This window comes from Xiphophorus couchianus, chromosome 8 (genome assembly GCF_001444195.1).
Source record: "Xiphophorus couchianus chromosome 8, X_couchianus-1.0, whole genome shotgun sequence".
Taxonomy (NCBI): domain Eukaryota; kingdom Metazoa; phylum Chordata; class Actinopteri; order Cyprinodontiformes; family Poeciliidae; genus Xiphophorus; species Xiphophorus couchianus.
Window position 1 is genome coordinate 19516363 of NC_040235.1, and position 17520 is coordinate 19533882.

General features: G+C 37.7%; 1 protein-coding gene across 4 annotated transcripts; it reads left to right on the forward strand.

Moving 5' to 3' along the window:
- The first annotated feature begins 2162 nt into the window (after positions 1-2162).
- Positions 2163-17488, forward strand: hnrpkl (heterogeneous nuclear ribonucleoprotein K, like). 4 transcript variants are annotated; one of them, XM_028026247.1, is made up of 16 exons: positions 2163-2282; positions 3567-3670; positions 4256-4353; positions 4461-4517; positions 7729-7772; positions 9014-9086; positions 9378-9491; positions 9769-9897; positions 10044-10351; positions 10638-10691; positions 11485-11518; positions 12507-12522; positions 14253-14285; positions 14411-14478; positions 14570-14739; positions 15305-17488. In XM_028026247.1, the coding sequence occupies exons 2-16, from the start codon at positions 3604-3606 to the stop codon at positions 15333-15335; spliced, it is 1296 nt and encodes a 431-aa protein (XP_027882048.1). In that variant the 5' UTR covers positions 2163-2282; positions 3567-3603; the 3' UTR covers positions 15336-17488. The 4 variants fall into 4 exon arrangements, with proteins under 4 accessions (XP_027882048.1, XP_027882052.1, XP_027882050.1 ...); XM_028026249.1 differs by having other exon boundaries at positions 2179-2282; positions 3564-3670; XM_028026250.1 differs by having other exon boundaries at positions 2182-2282; positions 3600-3670.
- The last annotated feature ends 32 nt before the right edge of the window (positions 17489-17520 follow it).

The window sequence follows — 17520 nt, forward strand, 5'->3', positions numbered from 1 at the left end:
GTTTTACACTTACATCAATTGTATAAAACAGTGTATTTGAACTTTTCTAAAGTACCAGCTTGTCAGTTTAGTCTAACAAAAGTTTGCCCCATCCCTGATTATCAGCTGTGAAATGTTGGAGAGGTCTTCTTGCATGTATAGGCTGCTTTTAATCTCTCCTAAACATCGCATTGAAATCCAGATCTGGGCTTTGACTCAGCTTAGGGCTTTTCATTATAATTCTCAGCCAATCCTTGGTGGATTTACAGGTATGTCTTCAACAATGACCTTTTGAGATCTATCCTCCTTGAGGGTTTCTGCTACACAACTGTCATGTCCAAAATGTTATTTTTCTTATGAACTAAACATGGAGTGTCTATTATCTCTAAGCCATCATCATCAAAATAACAACAATAAAAGTGTGAAATATATCAATCTTTAAGAAATTAACCTATGCAATGCACAGGAAGCACTTTTTGATTTGTATCACATAAAGAAATTAACTTTTTGATGATCTATTTTAATATACTGAGATCAACAGCAGAATCCATCCTACAAAATCTACAGTATCTGTCACATTCACCATAATAAAATTACTTCCACTTATCACTGAGCAGCAAACTATCTAGGTAATCATATATTTCAAAGTGACCAAATAAAAATGTTATTCAGATTCCTAAATTTCCCGTACATGATTAGGAGGCAGCTGGGACAAATGATCCATGACACAGTCTGGATGGTTAGTGTCGCTATGGTGACTTGCTTTTTAACAAATAGCACTGACAATATCAAGTGTCGCTATGGTTGCAGATGAAAATATGTACACTGGCTTTTCTCTCCCCTTTTTTTATGAGAAACATCAAGAACTGATTTATATTTGTCTCCATGGCAACCCCAGCATATAGAATGGACAGAAAGAGAGGCAGAGAGAAAGAGAAAGAGAGAGATATGTATTTTTGCAATATCTGAGAGGAATGTGGAGAATACAACCCTGCAAGAATGAGGTCCAAATCTGACCTCATTGGAACTCAGGATTTCCAGTAAGTGTGAAGAGAAGCACTGGGTTGAAGTTATGACCTCAGATCTGATCATATCATCAAACTTATATTGCTAGAAAGCAAAAAAATAAACAAATTAAACCTTACCCTAGTACTAAACATTTAGCATGTAATCAAATAGATAAGAATATTTAATATAAAAGCAATGGATTCCTCCTGGATTGGTCTATTTTGTTTAAATCTACCAAGCATTCCATAATAGTTTAGTAAATGTAACAATACATAAAAGCATACTTTGTACAAAATACATCAGACCATAGTGTTTATTTCTTTCATGCCTTGCCCTTTCTAAGCTAAAGAAACCTTTGCTTATTGCCACTCCTGCAACGCCTCCTGTGACCATCTCTGAGCTCATCTCTAAGCCAGCTGGTGGCACACTTGTCCTAAATCTCACATGGAGCTGTGATTTCACTAATACCCAATCTAAACTACCAAGTATGTTACATTTGTCATCTTTTAGATCAAATCATTTTATTTGTTTTATGCCACAAAGCTGATGTTGATTCATGTACTAACAGTAAAACCTTTGTGTGTGCTTTAGGCAGATTGGAATAAAATTCTCACTGTCTGTTCACCTTAAGTCAAAATATCCCATTACGACGGTAAATACATAAAATCTAAAGCAAGGATGCATAATGTGATTTAAAACAGAAAAGCAACAATTATCTTACCCTGCCTTACTTCAAATTCTTTACTTCTTACAGCTGATGTCATCTCCTGTCAGTTCAGTGCCCTCCTTGGCCTCCCATTAACTGGACTTCAATGTGTGTTGTTCAAGTGGAAACTGTTTACCTGGGTAAACCTTGATTCTAATAATCCCACAAGCCTGTTTCACATCATCAAGTTGTGTTTTACATACAATTTGATTTGTATATTTTAGCAATGCTGCCAAACATAATTTTTTCCCACAGAGTTTTACCACTTTTTAGGGGATTTTATTTTTTTTTCCCCCAAAATTGTTGTTTACATTTTTTAAAATCTTTATTTTACACCAAAGACGCATTAAATGTTGCATGTCAAATTAAGATTCTCATAATAGATAAAATTGACCAAATCGCTCCTGCACGGGGATAACCGGCTTATCAGTTCCTAGATGAATTTAGTCTTAACTCCGCCCATCCCTGCTGTCTTGACAAGGGTGTGCAAAGAGACGGAGCGGGAGAAGGTCGACAAATCGAGCCTATCCACAGATTTTTCAGGGCGAGGCGACGGTAGAGGAGCGCGGTGAACGCGGTTTGGCTGCAGGTCTGTTTTTATAAAGGTTACATTTTGATAGTAGCTCGTGACTTTACCTCCTTTGCTTTTGGTCTGAATATTGGACATTTTTGGAGGACGGTAATTTAACGTGCTTGCTCTGCTGTCTTTATTTTCTTGTCGTGCATGTTGGCCAGTCTTAACGTGGACACTAGCTGGCGCCTCGTAAAACGCACAGACCCACTAGCTGGCTAACTAGCTGCTAGCATGGAAAGTAATGTCAACACTGCTACAGGCTTTGTAAAATCCGGGGGGAAAATACGTTTCTCGTTCAAATGACACCCTCCCAATCTACAGTTGTAGTTTTTAATCAACATTATAAAATCCTATTCATAGAGAGTTATGCACACAAACTGCTAAATTGTTGCAGGCACTTTCCTTTCTCTGGACAGGACCTGTGCAAAGATGACCGGGGCTGCTCTATAAAGCCAAGGGTAGCATAACGTCCTAGCTGTGTTTATCCAGGCCTCTGCTTAGGAGTGATGCTTCTGCAAAAATGTAAAGTTCTCAGTTGTGGGAAGAGCACGTAGGAGGGTAGTATGTGTATGCTGGAGACACTCAGTTTCTGTAAGGCTAAAGTCCATATTCTTCCTCCTGGATTATTGTGTTTTATTATAAACCAGCAGGCATGTTTAATATGTGACAGTAGGAAAACACGTAAGGTTTAATTAAGCTCGCAGGTAAAGGTATACTGATGTGCTTACTGGGCTAATTTTATTAATGGCGAATGTGCTTATGCTATTCTTTATAAAGCATTTTATTTTCTCCAAAGTAACTAAACTACAAAAATAGAGAGGCTTTTCCTGATCAATACAGATTTCTTCCAATTTTCTTTAAAGTATCAGCTGCGAATTAAATTTTTTTCTTAAACTTTTTTCTGAGGACAAACGTGACACATGTTTGTCCTATAGAAATATTTTTTCTATTTGAATCAAATATAAAAACTATTTTTATGAAATAAAAAAAAAAGTGCATCAATAAATGTTCTGTTGGTTGACAAAATCTTTTGAATACTATTGAAAAAAGGAAGCACATTTTTCAGGATTTGACTTGAAAAATCACCAAACTGATGAAGGGAAATTTCTTTGACTATTTCAATAATCTGAAAAAGAAACATGAAACTACAGCATTCTAAGCTGAATAAAATACATGACGTAGTGTTTGAACAACAATCTAACCACTAGATTTTCTTTTTTTTGCTTCAATCATGTGCACAGTTTGGTTAACAAGCATACATTATTCCACTGCCCTAAGCTTATTCTTACTGTTTAGCAGATCCAGGAAGAACCAGTTTGCTTTTCACTGCAGACTCATGACAATGGAAATGAAGGGCGAACAGCAGGACGAAGATATTTCATTCAGCAACACTGACACTAATGGTGAGGTCTTGCATATCTTCATTTGACACGTTATTATTGCGCTTTAGAACTGCCCAAAATAATATCGTCATTGAGAAGTATCCAGACCCCACCCGGTTTTAAAGCCAGCAATGAATTTTTAGATTTCCATCAGCCAGTTGATTTGCTAAAGACTAAAATTATAATCATGAGAAAAGAACATTTCTGGCCGGGATAACTTGCCATGTGGTCATGTCAGATGGTTGAGAGATCCTCTTGTCCAGGAAACTGCTGTTCTGTGGGCCCAGAGCAGATCTGCCCATGTTTTAATTCAGAAAGGGTACATGTTGGTTCTGGACGTAGACCAAGTTGCATTTGGCTACTGAAGTGTACTCGGTGTTGGTGGAATATGCTGTAGACTTTGCTCATTCGAGGATTATTTTGCTAATATTTATTTGGTTTATTATAGCACTTCCACAGTGAATCAGGAGAACATTCTAACTTATGATTCTTCCAAATGAAATATTAAAAAGTAAACTAAAAAAAAAAGCTGATCTTTTATTTCTGTAAGTGCATAATTTAGGAGGTTGCTGCATGCTTTGGGTTTGACCTTGTCTTCTGTCTCAGGTAAACGTCCTGCTGAGGACATGGACGAGGAGCAGGCCTTCAAACGTTCACGCAACATTGATGAGATGGTGGAGCTGCGTGTTCTGCTTCAGAGCAAAGTAATCAGAGATCATATCATGAGCCCCTGCTATTTGCTGGGCCACATAGCGATTTATTTATTTTTTTCTCTCCCTCGGTGATCAAAGTGTTTTGCTTTGCTTCACAGAATGCGGGAGCCGTCATTGGAAAGGGTGGCAAGAACATAAAAGCTCTTCGCACAGACGTGAGTCAATAGATAAAAAATGTCTTCATGTATATTTGCTCTCAGAAAACTTTAGCTTTCTTATTCTTCCTTTAGTGCTGATCTACACAAGTCTTATTCAGCCTGTAGAAAAATATTGTCACATTTAGTAGCATTTTTTGGTCACAAAATTTGATGTATTTTACTTGGATTTTATGTGACTGACCTGAACAAATATGGAGTGGAAATAAATTCTGAATAATAAAAAAAAATCAATGTTAATCAGAAAAATCAGGAGTGCATTTGTGTTTAGCCTCCTTCACTTTGTTGAAAAAGAAAATCCAGTTTAGTTGAAAAGACAGAAATGCTCTAGTCAGAAAGAATCACAAATTAAATTTTAACCTACATAGAAATTCTAATTCCTGATAAATGCATAAAAAATTGTGGATGTGACAAAATATAAACAATTCCCAGGTGTGACTGGGGTATTTTATTTATTCTTGAGTTTTATATGTTGAAGAATGATTGAAAGTTAGTAGTTAGTACATTCTAGCATCTGAGCTATTATAAAAGCAGCTAAAAATTTGTTTGTTGGTTTTAATCATCTGTCATCAAGAATCACTGCACAGTTCTACAAAAAAGCATTACTGAGACCAGAGGGTAGAGGTTGACCGATACGAGATTTTCTATTACCGATACCAATTTTAAAGTGTCGATTGCAGATTTTTGAGACAGTTTATTTTGTTTTGTGACATAGATTATTTGTGATTCTTCCCCCTTTTTAATTTTTTTTTAAACATTTGATCAAAAAGTTGCCATTTTCTTTCACATGAATCGGTTTAGTAGTGGGATGATGTAAGAGCCTTAAGTTGGTAGCTTCTTTTTTCCCTACTGTAATACAATTCATATAGCAAAGGAGAAGTTTAAATGTGCCCACTGATTACTGTTTTATTAATTTGCTTAAAACATAACTTGTATGATTCAAGTTGAGGACCCAAAATAAATGTGCTGAACTTTTCAAGTTTAGTTAAAGAAAAAAAAAACTGTGCATCTTCCTCTGTTACTTTTTCCCCCCTTTAAAACAACTCTTAAAGCATTTTTAGCTAAAATTTCTTCTACATAAACATTAAGGAAAACATCAGAGGAAATGGCATTGATTAGGACTTGCATAATGTGATTGAATGAAACTCAATGCGCAAAGCACAATTCTTGTATTTAGTAAAATTTGTCAGTAACTGAAACATAGTCTCCCCTGCTACAATCTGCATTTATGCCATCCGTTGTCAGCAACATCTTCAGTCCATACTAATAAGCTTTTTAACAATTGGTTTTCCACCTTCATAAATAACAGTGGTGCAGTGGACGGAGCACTAGAGTTTGTACAAACACATTATACATAACAGTAGTGTGTCTGGTACCAAGCTAACAGTGTTACAACACAGGAAGACACGTTCTACTTTGTTTAATTTTTCCATACCCAAAGCTGTGAACAAGTTCTACTGTCATTCCACCAGTGATGCGCACATGCAGGCAATAATTACACATACAAAACAGACGCATCAGTTTACAGTTGAAAGAGGAAGTTTACATCCACCTAATAAAGACGCACTTTGTTTTTCTCACTGTCTGAAGTTAAATCAGTCAAAACTTCTCTGTTTTTAGTTAGTTATTACTAAAACTTCATATTTGCTAAATGCCCCAATAATATAAGAAGGAATATGCCTCTCTCATACACACCTTTCCAGATCTGCCCACAACTTCTCCATAGGATTGAGATCAGGGCAAAACATTGACTTTGTCTTTAAGCAACATTGTAACCACTTTGTATACTCAGGGTCATTTTCCATTTACAAGACCCATTTGCGGCTGGAGTTTAACTTCCTGCCCAATTGTTTTAGATATTAAGAGAAATTCGGTCTTAGCTTTGATTTAAGTTCAGACAGTGAGGGTAAAAAAAGTTGTATGTCTTTTTTTGTTGTTTTTATTCTGTGTACGTAAACTTCCAGTTTCAACAGTATGCAAGCAGAGGCCATGAACTCTGTCAACTTGCTAATTTGCACAGAAGCAACTGTGCGGCAGCCGCTCCACCGGACATTAAACCAGTAAGATTTTGCATGGGCCGTTCACAACACGTAAAAGCAAAGTTTTGATTTAGTGACACTCGTTTTTTTAGCTTAAAAAATGGTTATGAAAGACATAACCTTACAGTATGAAGGTTTATAGTGATTTAACTTTGAGACCAAATGCCGGTGAGTAGCTACTGCTGGCTAAAACTACAGTTTACAATCTGAATGCTTTGCCATGAATCCAAAGGTTATACATACAGTTTCCCCTAAAAACATATTCTGTTTAACTAAATAAATATAGATCTAAATATACTCAGCACACAGATTAATAATCATTGTCCTGTGTAACTGCAGCTCTTTGACTGAGGGGCTCTCTGCACATGACCTTATCACCTATGTGGAAACAAGGCACAGATTTGTGCTTTGTTTGAAGATTTGCCTGTTTAAAAAAACAAAACAAAAATCAAAGTCTGCGCCATCAAGACTGATGAAGATACTTTTAAAAACTGGAAAGTTTTGGCCAATTGATCGGTAGGCCGATAATATCGGTCAACCTCTACCAGAGAGTCACTGCTAAACTGCTCTGCTTGAGTTTTTTCCCCCCCATTAATTAAAGCTACAGTAATTCTAGATATTGCTCACATTGGTATTTTTTTTTAAACTGGGAATTTCTAACAGCCCTATTGGAACATCTTTTTTTTTTTTTCTCTCTCTGCGTTGTTAACTTGACCAATGTGCTCCTTCATATTGCCTGTTAAAACTTATCTCTGTCCTGGTCACACTTCCTGTTCTCCTTCACTCTCACAGTTTCTCTCATCACGTTTTGGGACAAAGTGTGGCGTGTATTCAATTAAAACTGTATTCCTTCTCCCCCTCTTCCCTTCTCCTTTTACTTGTTTTTGTTCTTACTTTTGGCCACCTTCCTCCGTTGCCCATGTACCGGATCGACATGCCCCTCCTGCGTTGCCCACCTTGACGTTGGCCCAACCTCCGCCCGCCCCCGAACGAAACCCGACCGCTCGGCCATCTGACACTCCCCGTCGGCCCTGCCCATAAACTGTGCCCCTCCTTATTCGGGCACATAACTTGACATGATGTGATTGAATGCCCCTGCCCAATGCCAACCTCCTCCACCACAACCACCATCACCACCACCACCACCACCACCTCCTCCTCGGTCCATGCAGTACAATGCCAGTGTATCAGTCCCAGACAGCAGTGGCCCAGAGCGGTATGTCCCACCAGTTATTGCCTCACTGCCTGATTAGAACAGTGAAACACTTGTCTTTGATAGCCTGCCTTCTGTTTCCATTTGAACATTTTTATATACATGACACTTTACAACCCCCCCTTCCCTTCCCCTTCACCAAACACCCCCTCCTTTCTTTATAAGACATGTATTGTTCCTTGAATTTTTTTGTCCATTTTTAAGCATTTCCTATTAAGTTGGACTCTCTGTCATTACAGTTAATCAATCATGCGGAAATTGTCTGACAGCCCACTACAAAGTAGTTGGTGTTTTATACTCAGCGACACTAAAGTTGGATGGTTTATTTGTTGCTCTGAGAAAATTTGTGAAATTCAGGCATCTTTTTAATCCCCCCCCCTCGCTCTGTCTTCTGTGACCCACCTCTGGTCCCTTCCCCTTGCCTCCAACCTCCCACTCTCCTCTGCCCTCACTCTCCCACACTGTTTCCACCATTACCGTCCCATGATCTCTGAGAGAGAGAAGAGAAAGAGAGCTTGCTTTCCTGTGGAGGTGCTGCCCTTTCACTTTGTCACTTCATTGATGTCTCTTGATTCCATTGTGCTGCATCCCCCCCCCTCTGTTGAATTTCTTAGGTTACATCAGATCAGATCTGCCTATCAAACCTGTCACATCACCCTTCCCCTCTCCAACCTGCTCTTCCTCTGTGCCACAAAGCACTTGGTAACCCCTCCCCAACCCCTCTGCTGTTTTAATGTTTTCTACTGCCCACCTCGTCTGCTCTCACCTCGGCGCCTTAGCTCTCTTCCCCTCTCCTTCCCTCTCCCCCCTTTCCCAACCTCGTGGTCACAATGAGACGGTGAGCTGGTGGTGCAGCTGTAATGGCAAGCTGTTTTCAAATGACTTTCTCTTTCCCCAACTTCCTGGTGGTGGGATGGTTATTGAAGAAGTTTCTCGCTCTTACACCACTTACCCAAAATCTGTGTGGCCACTTTCACGTTTTTTTTTTTTTTTTTTTTCTGAGACGCTCTGGAACCCCCTGTCCTCGTAAAGCTTCTCTTACTTTTGAAATTAGTAAGGGAGTCAGTGCATGTCTACTGCTGTCAGTGTAGAGTTGGGGAAAATTAAGCACTCGTTTAAAGCGTCTTGTTAGTTTGTTCAGGACTGTCTGCTGGGCTGTATTTTATGTCAGGTTTATTCCTCCGTTTTTCGGTGTTTGTTTTTGTAATTCATTTATTCCTGTTTGCCGAATTGGTTTCTGACAGGATCCTGAGTGTAAGTGCCAGTATCGACACCATTGGAGAGATTCTACTGAAAATCATACCAACACTAGAGGAGGTAAGATGTTATCTCAGTGTTGTGTGTAAGTATACAGTGGTGTCGTTTTTAGCTTCCAGAGATGAATCCAATGTCTTTATTAAATGAATAATAGTCTGACATTAATGATTTTTAAGCTAAATGTATATTCAAATAAATGAATATAAATTTGGAAAAATTGTAATGTAGTAAAGCAATAATTTGCATCAAATGTTAACTTTTTTATGCATTTCAAAAATATATATTTTTTCACAGCTGCTACACTAATATCTAAGCACAAAGAACTTTGTTTTTGTTCTTATGTTTTTCTAGTACCAACATTATAGTGGGATTGATTTTGACTGTGAGCTTCGCCTGCTGATCCATCAGAGCTTGGCTGGTGGGATAATTGGAGTGAAAGGTGCCAAGATAAAGGAGCTCAGAGAGGTAGGACACAGCCCAGATTAACCATTTAATCCTCTGCACTAACAGCCGAGCAGTAAAAACAAAAAAAGACAACTCTTTAACTTTGGAAATGTGTTTGCCCTTTGTTTCGCACATTGGTCCTCCTACAAACTCATCTTAAAAGACGTTTTATTTGCTACTGCTCAGACAAGTTCTAGTGCATTTTTGCATTTCATTAGGAAAGTTTTTTTGGACTGTGTGGAGTCAGAATATGAATGTGAGAAACTAAGGAAAAAAAACAAAACTTTGTGTGTACTAGAACACCCAGACCACCATCAAGTTGTTCCAAGAGTGCTGTCCACACTCTACCGACAGGGTCGTCTTAGTGGGAGGAAAACCAGAACGTGTGGTTGAATGCATAAAAGTGATCCTGGAGCTAGTATCAGAGGTAAATCTACGTTATCAATTGCTATTAATACGCTAAAAATAATTAATACCGACACATCTTGACTTATAGAACATTACATTTATTTTGAATGCGGTGTACTCCAACGTTGATGAATAATTTTCCCGTAATTTTTCTTCAATTTGCAGGCACCGATTAAAGGCCGTACTCAGCCTTACGACCCTAACTTCTATGATGAGACATATGACTACGGTGGCTTCACCATGTTGTTTGAGGATAGGGGCCGACGACCCATGGGTGGATTTCCCATCCGCGTACGCGGCGGTTTTGAGCGCTTGCCTCCTTTACGTGGCAGCAGACCTCTGCCTCCCTCCAGAAGGGACTATGACGACATGAGCCCTCGCCGGGGTCCTCCACCGCCGCTTAGCAGGGGCATACGAGGGGGCAGCCGAGCGCGTAACTTGCCTCTCCCGCCACCCCCGCCGCCAAGAGGAGGGTGAGAATTGGGCAGATTGTATGCTTTCAATCCTAATTTGTTAGGTTTTAAATTGTTTTGGATGAATTTGCTAACTTGACTGGTTTTGGCAGTTTTTACTGTAGATGATTAATTTGTACATCAAAGGTTTGTTTTGAAAATTGAAAGACTACTATTTAGTAACCAGCAACATAAAATAACACTGAGGCTTTAAAAGCACATCTAACAGTGGAGTTGTTCAGTCTTTATAAATTATTTTACATCTCTACCTCACATCCATCTGTTTTTTTTCTTATATTGTTTGCAGAGGAGACAGGTTTTCACATGGCAGCTATCATGGCAGCATGGATGACAGACCAAGGTGAGAAAGACCAAGGTTAAGCTTTAAATTTATTTCTAGGGCTTAACAGAACTTAGAAAAGAGCACATCTGTGGTTTAAAAGTACCTGTTTTTTTCTCCAGTAAATCAACCAGTGTCACTGCTTGCTTGGAACCAAATCTTTTTATTTCCAGTAACTGTTTCAACATCTCCTGCTACTTACTGAAATTCAGTTGTAGTTGCTGTTTTCGACTGAATTTATGAATGCCGTTTGTGGCTTTATTGATGACGGTATCAGATGTTTGAATATGCGCTGCTGGTGTTTGCAAATCATTCTTGAAACGTTGTGTATATTTAGAAATGTCAGTCGGAAATCAGATATTTTTGCTAAAATTTGTAATGTTTGGAAACGCTGACTCATTTTAGCGAACATTTGTTACACTTTTTATAGTATTTCAAATTAGAGGTTTGTGTTCATTCATTCATTGTGAGTTCATCCATCCATCCATGCACCATCAGTCCATACACTCATTCTGTAGAGAGGTCTGACTGCTGTGTAAATATCAAAAATTCAATGTGAACTTTGAGATTGAATAATTTCCCCAAAAATTGTAAACCTGGCCATTTGCAGTGGGTGCAATGTCCCCATGCACTGCGATCCTCTACAGATATTCAGAAACAGAGCGAGGATCAAACATTTAATGTGCAAAAACCACCAGTTAACAGTCTGTTATCTTTGTTAAAGACCAGTTAGAAGGAGATAAAGCACACAGTCTTGGAAAACCCCTGTTGGGTCAAACTGTATTAACAACTTTGTTTTTTTCCTGTTTCGTAGTGAAAGAAGAGGCAGAGACCGCTATGACAGCATGGTGAGTGTAATCAGCTGCAGCTTCAGGGCTCACTTGCTTTTTTGTTTCCTCAAAAGACTTTGTGGTCTCTGCCTGTGAGTTGTGTTTTCAGATGATGATTGCATTTCCTTTTCTGAGTGTAGTTCAGCACATTGACTCTGATATGGCTGCTTTTTTTTCCCCCTCCACATTGGATGCACACTCATGTAGACCTGTTGTTGCCTGGCAACAGTTGTCTCCGTGGTTACCACTGAGTAACTGAGTATGCAGTCCAGAGATCCACCAGGCGAGCAATTGAACCAGAGCAGTTCTTGAAGTGGTTCCCCGTAGGTTTTAGCTGCAAGCAAAAGAGGGCAGATGAATACTTTGACCATAAAAAGGGAGAACTGTTGAGATTTAAATATTATTTAAAAACGTCAGACTTGCTTCTAGTTGTCTCAGCATTAATACGGATTCTAGGATTTGGATTACAATACAAGTTAGGTTAGTGCTGGCTGCTTGTTAATCTGTCTTTGTCTTTGAAACACAAATTGGTGTCAAATTGGTCAAGTTTATGTCCTAATGTGAGTAAACAAATTTGTGTGTATTACTGTCTGGGCTTTTATTAGCCTCCCAGACATACACTGGTCGGATAAGACAACTTTTAAAAGTTCTCTTATCTCTTTTTAAGTTCTCTTATATCTATTTTATTTGTTTCTTGACTGTCTTGAACTCAAAGTAGCTTTTATTAAACATGCTTGATTCCAGCTGTGCGTTTGCGAAGTATTGCCTAGTGTCTTCAGATATGTAACATTGAGTTTGTACAATAAAGAGAGGTAAAAAAAAATGACATAACTCTAGTGAGACATCAAAGAGTTTAGCTGCAGCCATATCAATTGGTAATATAATGCATATGTGTATTTAGTTTATAATTTGTGTCATTACTGAAAGCTTAAAATGTATTTTGATTCCTTATTAATGTTTGTAAATTTCATCTCTTTCCCTCCTCTCATGTGATCCTGAAATGCAGAGTGGAGGTGGTTACGGTAAGTTTTGATATTCTTAGTAATCCTGCAGTTTTATTTATCTAAACAGTGGTAATTATTACCTTTTTACACACTTTGAAGTACAAAGATGTTTTTTGTTCAACAGAGCATGTGCAAACATTTCAGTGACAATCTTAAGATCTTCTGGACTTAAAGTTGAGTTTAATTTTTTATTATTTTTTTTATTTTATCACACATATATTAAGCTCAAACATTCATACCCCTGGAAGATTTAAAATATTTGTCATTAAACAAGACAGGGTTTTAAAAAATTATAAATGTAAAAGCTAAATGGGTTTGTGTAGAAATTATATTCTTGTTTCATCCCAGTATAAATCTTTTACTTAAGTGTTGAAATATTTTCTAAAAAATATTTTAGAGTCAGTGTTTTAGTTTGCTAAAAAAGTAAAATGAATTTACTAAAGCTAAAATTACCACTGATGGCTAAATTATGGTTTATACCAAGCTCAATCTGAAATAAGACTGGCTGATTGAAGATGATACCCAAATAAAGACTAACTAAAAAATAAAATGTTATTTCATTGTTCCACCTGAATTCAACATGTTCCTGTTGGGGAAACCAGTGGGATTTGTTTATCAATGTTTATTTCCCCATCTCATGTTAATAAATAGAGATTGTACATGATATAAGTTTTAAAGGCCTGGCAGCCATCTTGGTAATTTCATTCTGAGTTGCTCAAAAGGGGGGTAAAGGAAGGGGGAAACAACTTCCAAACTCCTTCAACGTTATCAACTTGCAGATTATTACCGTCTTCAAACATAACAAATGCAAAGGCACCAAAGTCAACCTAAAGAAGGAATAACAGAAGAGAGTGAGAGTTACTAGACTGAAGGGTCGAATGTTTTTTTTTGTTTTTTTTCAGATGCATGTTGTATATGTCTGTTTCAAATATTTTGTTTAAATGTCGTTTTGAAAAACTGAAATTTTCTCAAGGATCATGCAGCAGAGTGTGGAAATCCTCTTTTTTTCCTTCCTGTATGTTAATTTTTTTTAGCTTTAAGTTCAGCTCCTGAAAATTTTCTATTTTAGAAACAGCACCCAGTACTTAGTGCTGATGACTGAAATTTGTTTCTGTTGTCCATATCTATTTCTTTATAAATTAAGCTTCTGTGGAACGGATTGAGTAAGAAACAAGTTTTACCTGTTGATGTTGTTTTTACACTTTAACTATTTCCTCTTGAGTGGCATTTAGATTTTTAAACATGGCACAGCTAATTGATTCCCAAGAACTGGTTTGGGAAGTAGTTTAAATGAAGAGAAAAAACAGCTGAATTAAAAGAAACAAGTGCTAATTCTGTATTGCTGAAAACCCTTCTGGCTGCCTCATTAGTCACTTATTCTTGTAGTAGTAGAAATTTTAGTTGCAAAAAAATTTTTTTTTTAGTTGAACAATATCTTTAAATGTTTATTTACCATTGATATAGTGAAAGTGTGAATTAGTTAAACCCAGTAGATTAAAAAAAATTGACAATTGGTATTAATTTATACAGCACAATTTCAACTGTTGTTTTTCTAGTTACTATGAAAGGACAAACTTGGACCAACAAAGCTTGTATTTCTTTAGAGATACATCACCATCGCTGGCGTTTTGACCATTCGGGCAGTACTGCTCAGTTGCTGTCGCATGATGCATTTCCTTTCCTCTTCCTGTGGTGCATTTTCATTTTCCACTTTCTGTTTTTCCTTTTTTTAATGTTCTTTTTCAAAGACAACAATTCTTCTTGGGAGCGCTTTACATCTGGTGAGTTGGGATAGATCGTTACTGTCCCAGAGTCTTGTTTCCTAACCTAAAGGGATTGCTTGTTCTGGATCGCAAGCCTCAGTTAAAGAAAGATTTCCTACAAAGGTCCTTTCCTCTCTCCGTAGGTGGCAGAGGATCGTACAGTGACATCGGAGGCCCAGTCATCACGACGCAAGTCACCATCCCAAAAGATGTAAGTAGAACATGATTAGTGCAGTACCCTACGAGACAAATTAAATGCTTTTGGCGCTCCTAAATCTGTTTTCCTTTTTGCCCGTGTGCAGCTGGCGGGCTCCATCATCGGGAAGGGCGGCCAGAGAATCAAGCAGATCCGCCACGAGTCTGGGGCATCCATCAAGATTGATGAACCACTAGAGGGCTCTGAGGACCGCATCATCACCATCACAGGGACACAGGACCAGATCCAGAACGCCCAGTACTTACTGCAGAACAGGCATGTGACTTCAAGCAAAACAACATCCTCTCACTGCAGCTGAGACGCTTCTTATGCGTAGAATAAAAAATTATTGGTTTAATGTAGTTGTTTGCGATTTATAGTAAAAGATTGTATTTTTTGGATAATTGGTATCTTTTTTAAATTCATAAAATTACTTATTGGTTCAAAGTAGTTAACCTTAAGGAAGATATTTACTAATATACAGTATTCTGGTCTCTAGGCTAATTTGGGGCATGAACTATACAAAATCTTATCATTTGAGTCAGTAATTAGATTACTTGGTAGTACATGTGTGTGTGTGTGTGTTTACTTCCTTTCCTCCTCATCGCTCCACGATTGAGCAGGTCTGAGTTGGCGTGTCAGTTCCAGCAGACAGGATTTATTTCCAGCCTTGACCTTGGTATTCTTATTACAACTTGAGCTCTACGTGAAGGATGTCTTGCTGTTTTCAGCATCCAGTATTTACAGCTGCCCAACCCGACTTGGGTCGTGCTGCTGCTCTTATAAATATTTTTCTGAGTTTTTAATATATATATATATTTTTTTATTTTCTCCGTTTCAGTGTGAGGCAGTACTCCGGTCGGTTCTTCTAGAGGGAAGCGGAAGAGAGGGTGAAGCCATGCTGCCATACTGTTTGCTCATTCTATTCAGAGCCAACATTCCTCTGCTTTGGGTAGATGTGTCCCTTCCCTTTAACTGTCTCCAGCTACACCACCGCTGTGTACACCAGGTTTTATTTGGAGGCCTGAAAAATCCATAATTCAGTGCTGGTATCTTATTTTTCTTTTTCTTTTTATCTACTGGTGTGTAACCCATCTGTGTGATTAGGTTTGGTGTTGTGAACCGGCCCTAGGCCTTATCTTCCGCATTTCAGTACAGCAAGCAGAATGTACTTTTTTTTTCCTGTTCTTGTTTGAAAGATATTTTTATGATTTCCTTTGAATTTTAAGACCACTTTCCTAGCAAAGATGACTGGTTTTTGAATGGTTGAGAAACTGTTGGAGTAAAGTTAAATAACTGATTAACTTACATTTTCCATCACTTGTCTCCATATGTAAAAAGTGGTTTTTTTTTAGATGGTGTTTGAGGGGTTTGGGGAGAGTATTTATTTTGGAGCAGCGGAAATCAATAGTATTCTCAATTTCAGAGAGCAAAACTTCGGTTTTACATTTAATGCTTTTAATGGGTACAGAGGAGAAACTGGTTAGGAGTGTATGGGGCCTTTGTTCTGTATAAGCATGGATGTGTTGTTCGGAGTCAGTCTTTGAATTGATAAGCAATGTGGGCTTAAAAATGTCAAACCCCAGACAGCTCACTCCTACACCCCACCGCACACACTAGGCATGGGCCTGTATGATGACCTTGTGTGAAAATGTCACAATGAATATATCTACACAAAAAAAATAAAAATAATATATGTGATTTGATCTGCCTTTATTAAAAACAAAAAAGCATTTTTTTTCAGCTTGTGCTAAAATAGTATGCAGGATATCATCACATTTTTATAAACGTTGGCTAAATATTTTTTAAAAATTTTCCCATACTTTGTAAGGGCAACATGCCTTTCAAAATAAGTCTTTTTTCTGCCAGCTCATCGGCAGTGTGCAACAAGTAGTAGAGAAGAGGCAGGAAGAAATTCAGACATTCAACCACAGGAACAGTGAAATTCCTATGTAGGTCTACCACAAAAACAGACCAATCAAGCAAATGTAAAGACTATTTGATTGGTCTGTTGCTGGGAGGGTTTACACTGTTGACGCCTTAATTTTTTGTTTTTAGCAGAGCAGCCTAGTCCAATGCTTTTTGGTAATGACACCTTTTTCAAACATGTCTTCTGTCTGAAGGTGTAATAAATGTGAAAGACTGTTTAGGCAAAAGAAAAATTGTAAGAAAATCTACTTTTATTTGAAAGATGATTGTACGGTTTGTATATATATATATGTATTTGCTTAAAACCTGTAATTTTAAGGACTTTTGGTTCGGCCCAAACTGTGTGATGTTTTCTTGGAAGAAAAAAGTGCCAAAAACAGACTTACAAGTTTTCTTCTTTGCCACGTGGCCCTTTTGTGCCAAACTTAACAAAAATAAATATTCTCTAAAATCATATTAGAGCTATTGAAAACACAGCATTTTAAAAATATAAGATGATATAATAAAAATGTCAGAACAAAACTGCAGAAAAGAATTATAAATACAAAGTGTGCCTGTGTGGCCATTTTGTTCCTGCACTTTTGGTCGTTTTGTTTCATGACTTTCTGCAATATACAAAAAGCTACAAACAAACTAAATGATGCTTATGTGCGTGGGTATGAAACAGGTTAAAAGGAATGTAAAGGTGCACAATTGGTGAAGGGACAAATGAATCTAGTTATTTACAAATGCATTTCTAATGAAATCTTTCCTACGTGTTTTCTGATTACGGAATTATATTTTGAATCTTTTACTGTAAAAAAAAAAAAAATACACAATCAACTTTTCCATCAATATTGGGTTTTCTGTCACTAGAAAGGATGAATTTGCTGTTGTCTAGCCTCAGTCTCAGATCTGTTCACTCCTGTACTTTTGTTTTTCATTTTTGGACTTTTTTTTTTTTTTTTTTTCCTCTTTGAAAGCATCCCTGAAGATGCAGTTCTGTGTGAGGCGGATGCAGCTTTGCGAGTCCACAAGTGATGAATTCTGTATTTGCTCTCAGATATTTGTAGTAACTCCAAGTGTTTAGTAAATAAAGTCTGTGTCACAGCTCTGAGTTGGTGTGCGTGTGTTTGTTTTTGTTTGTTT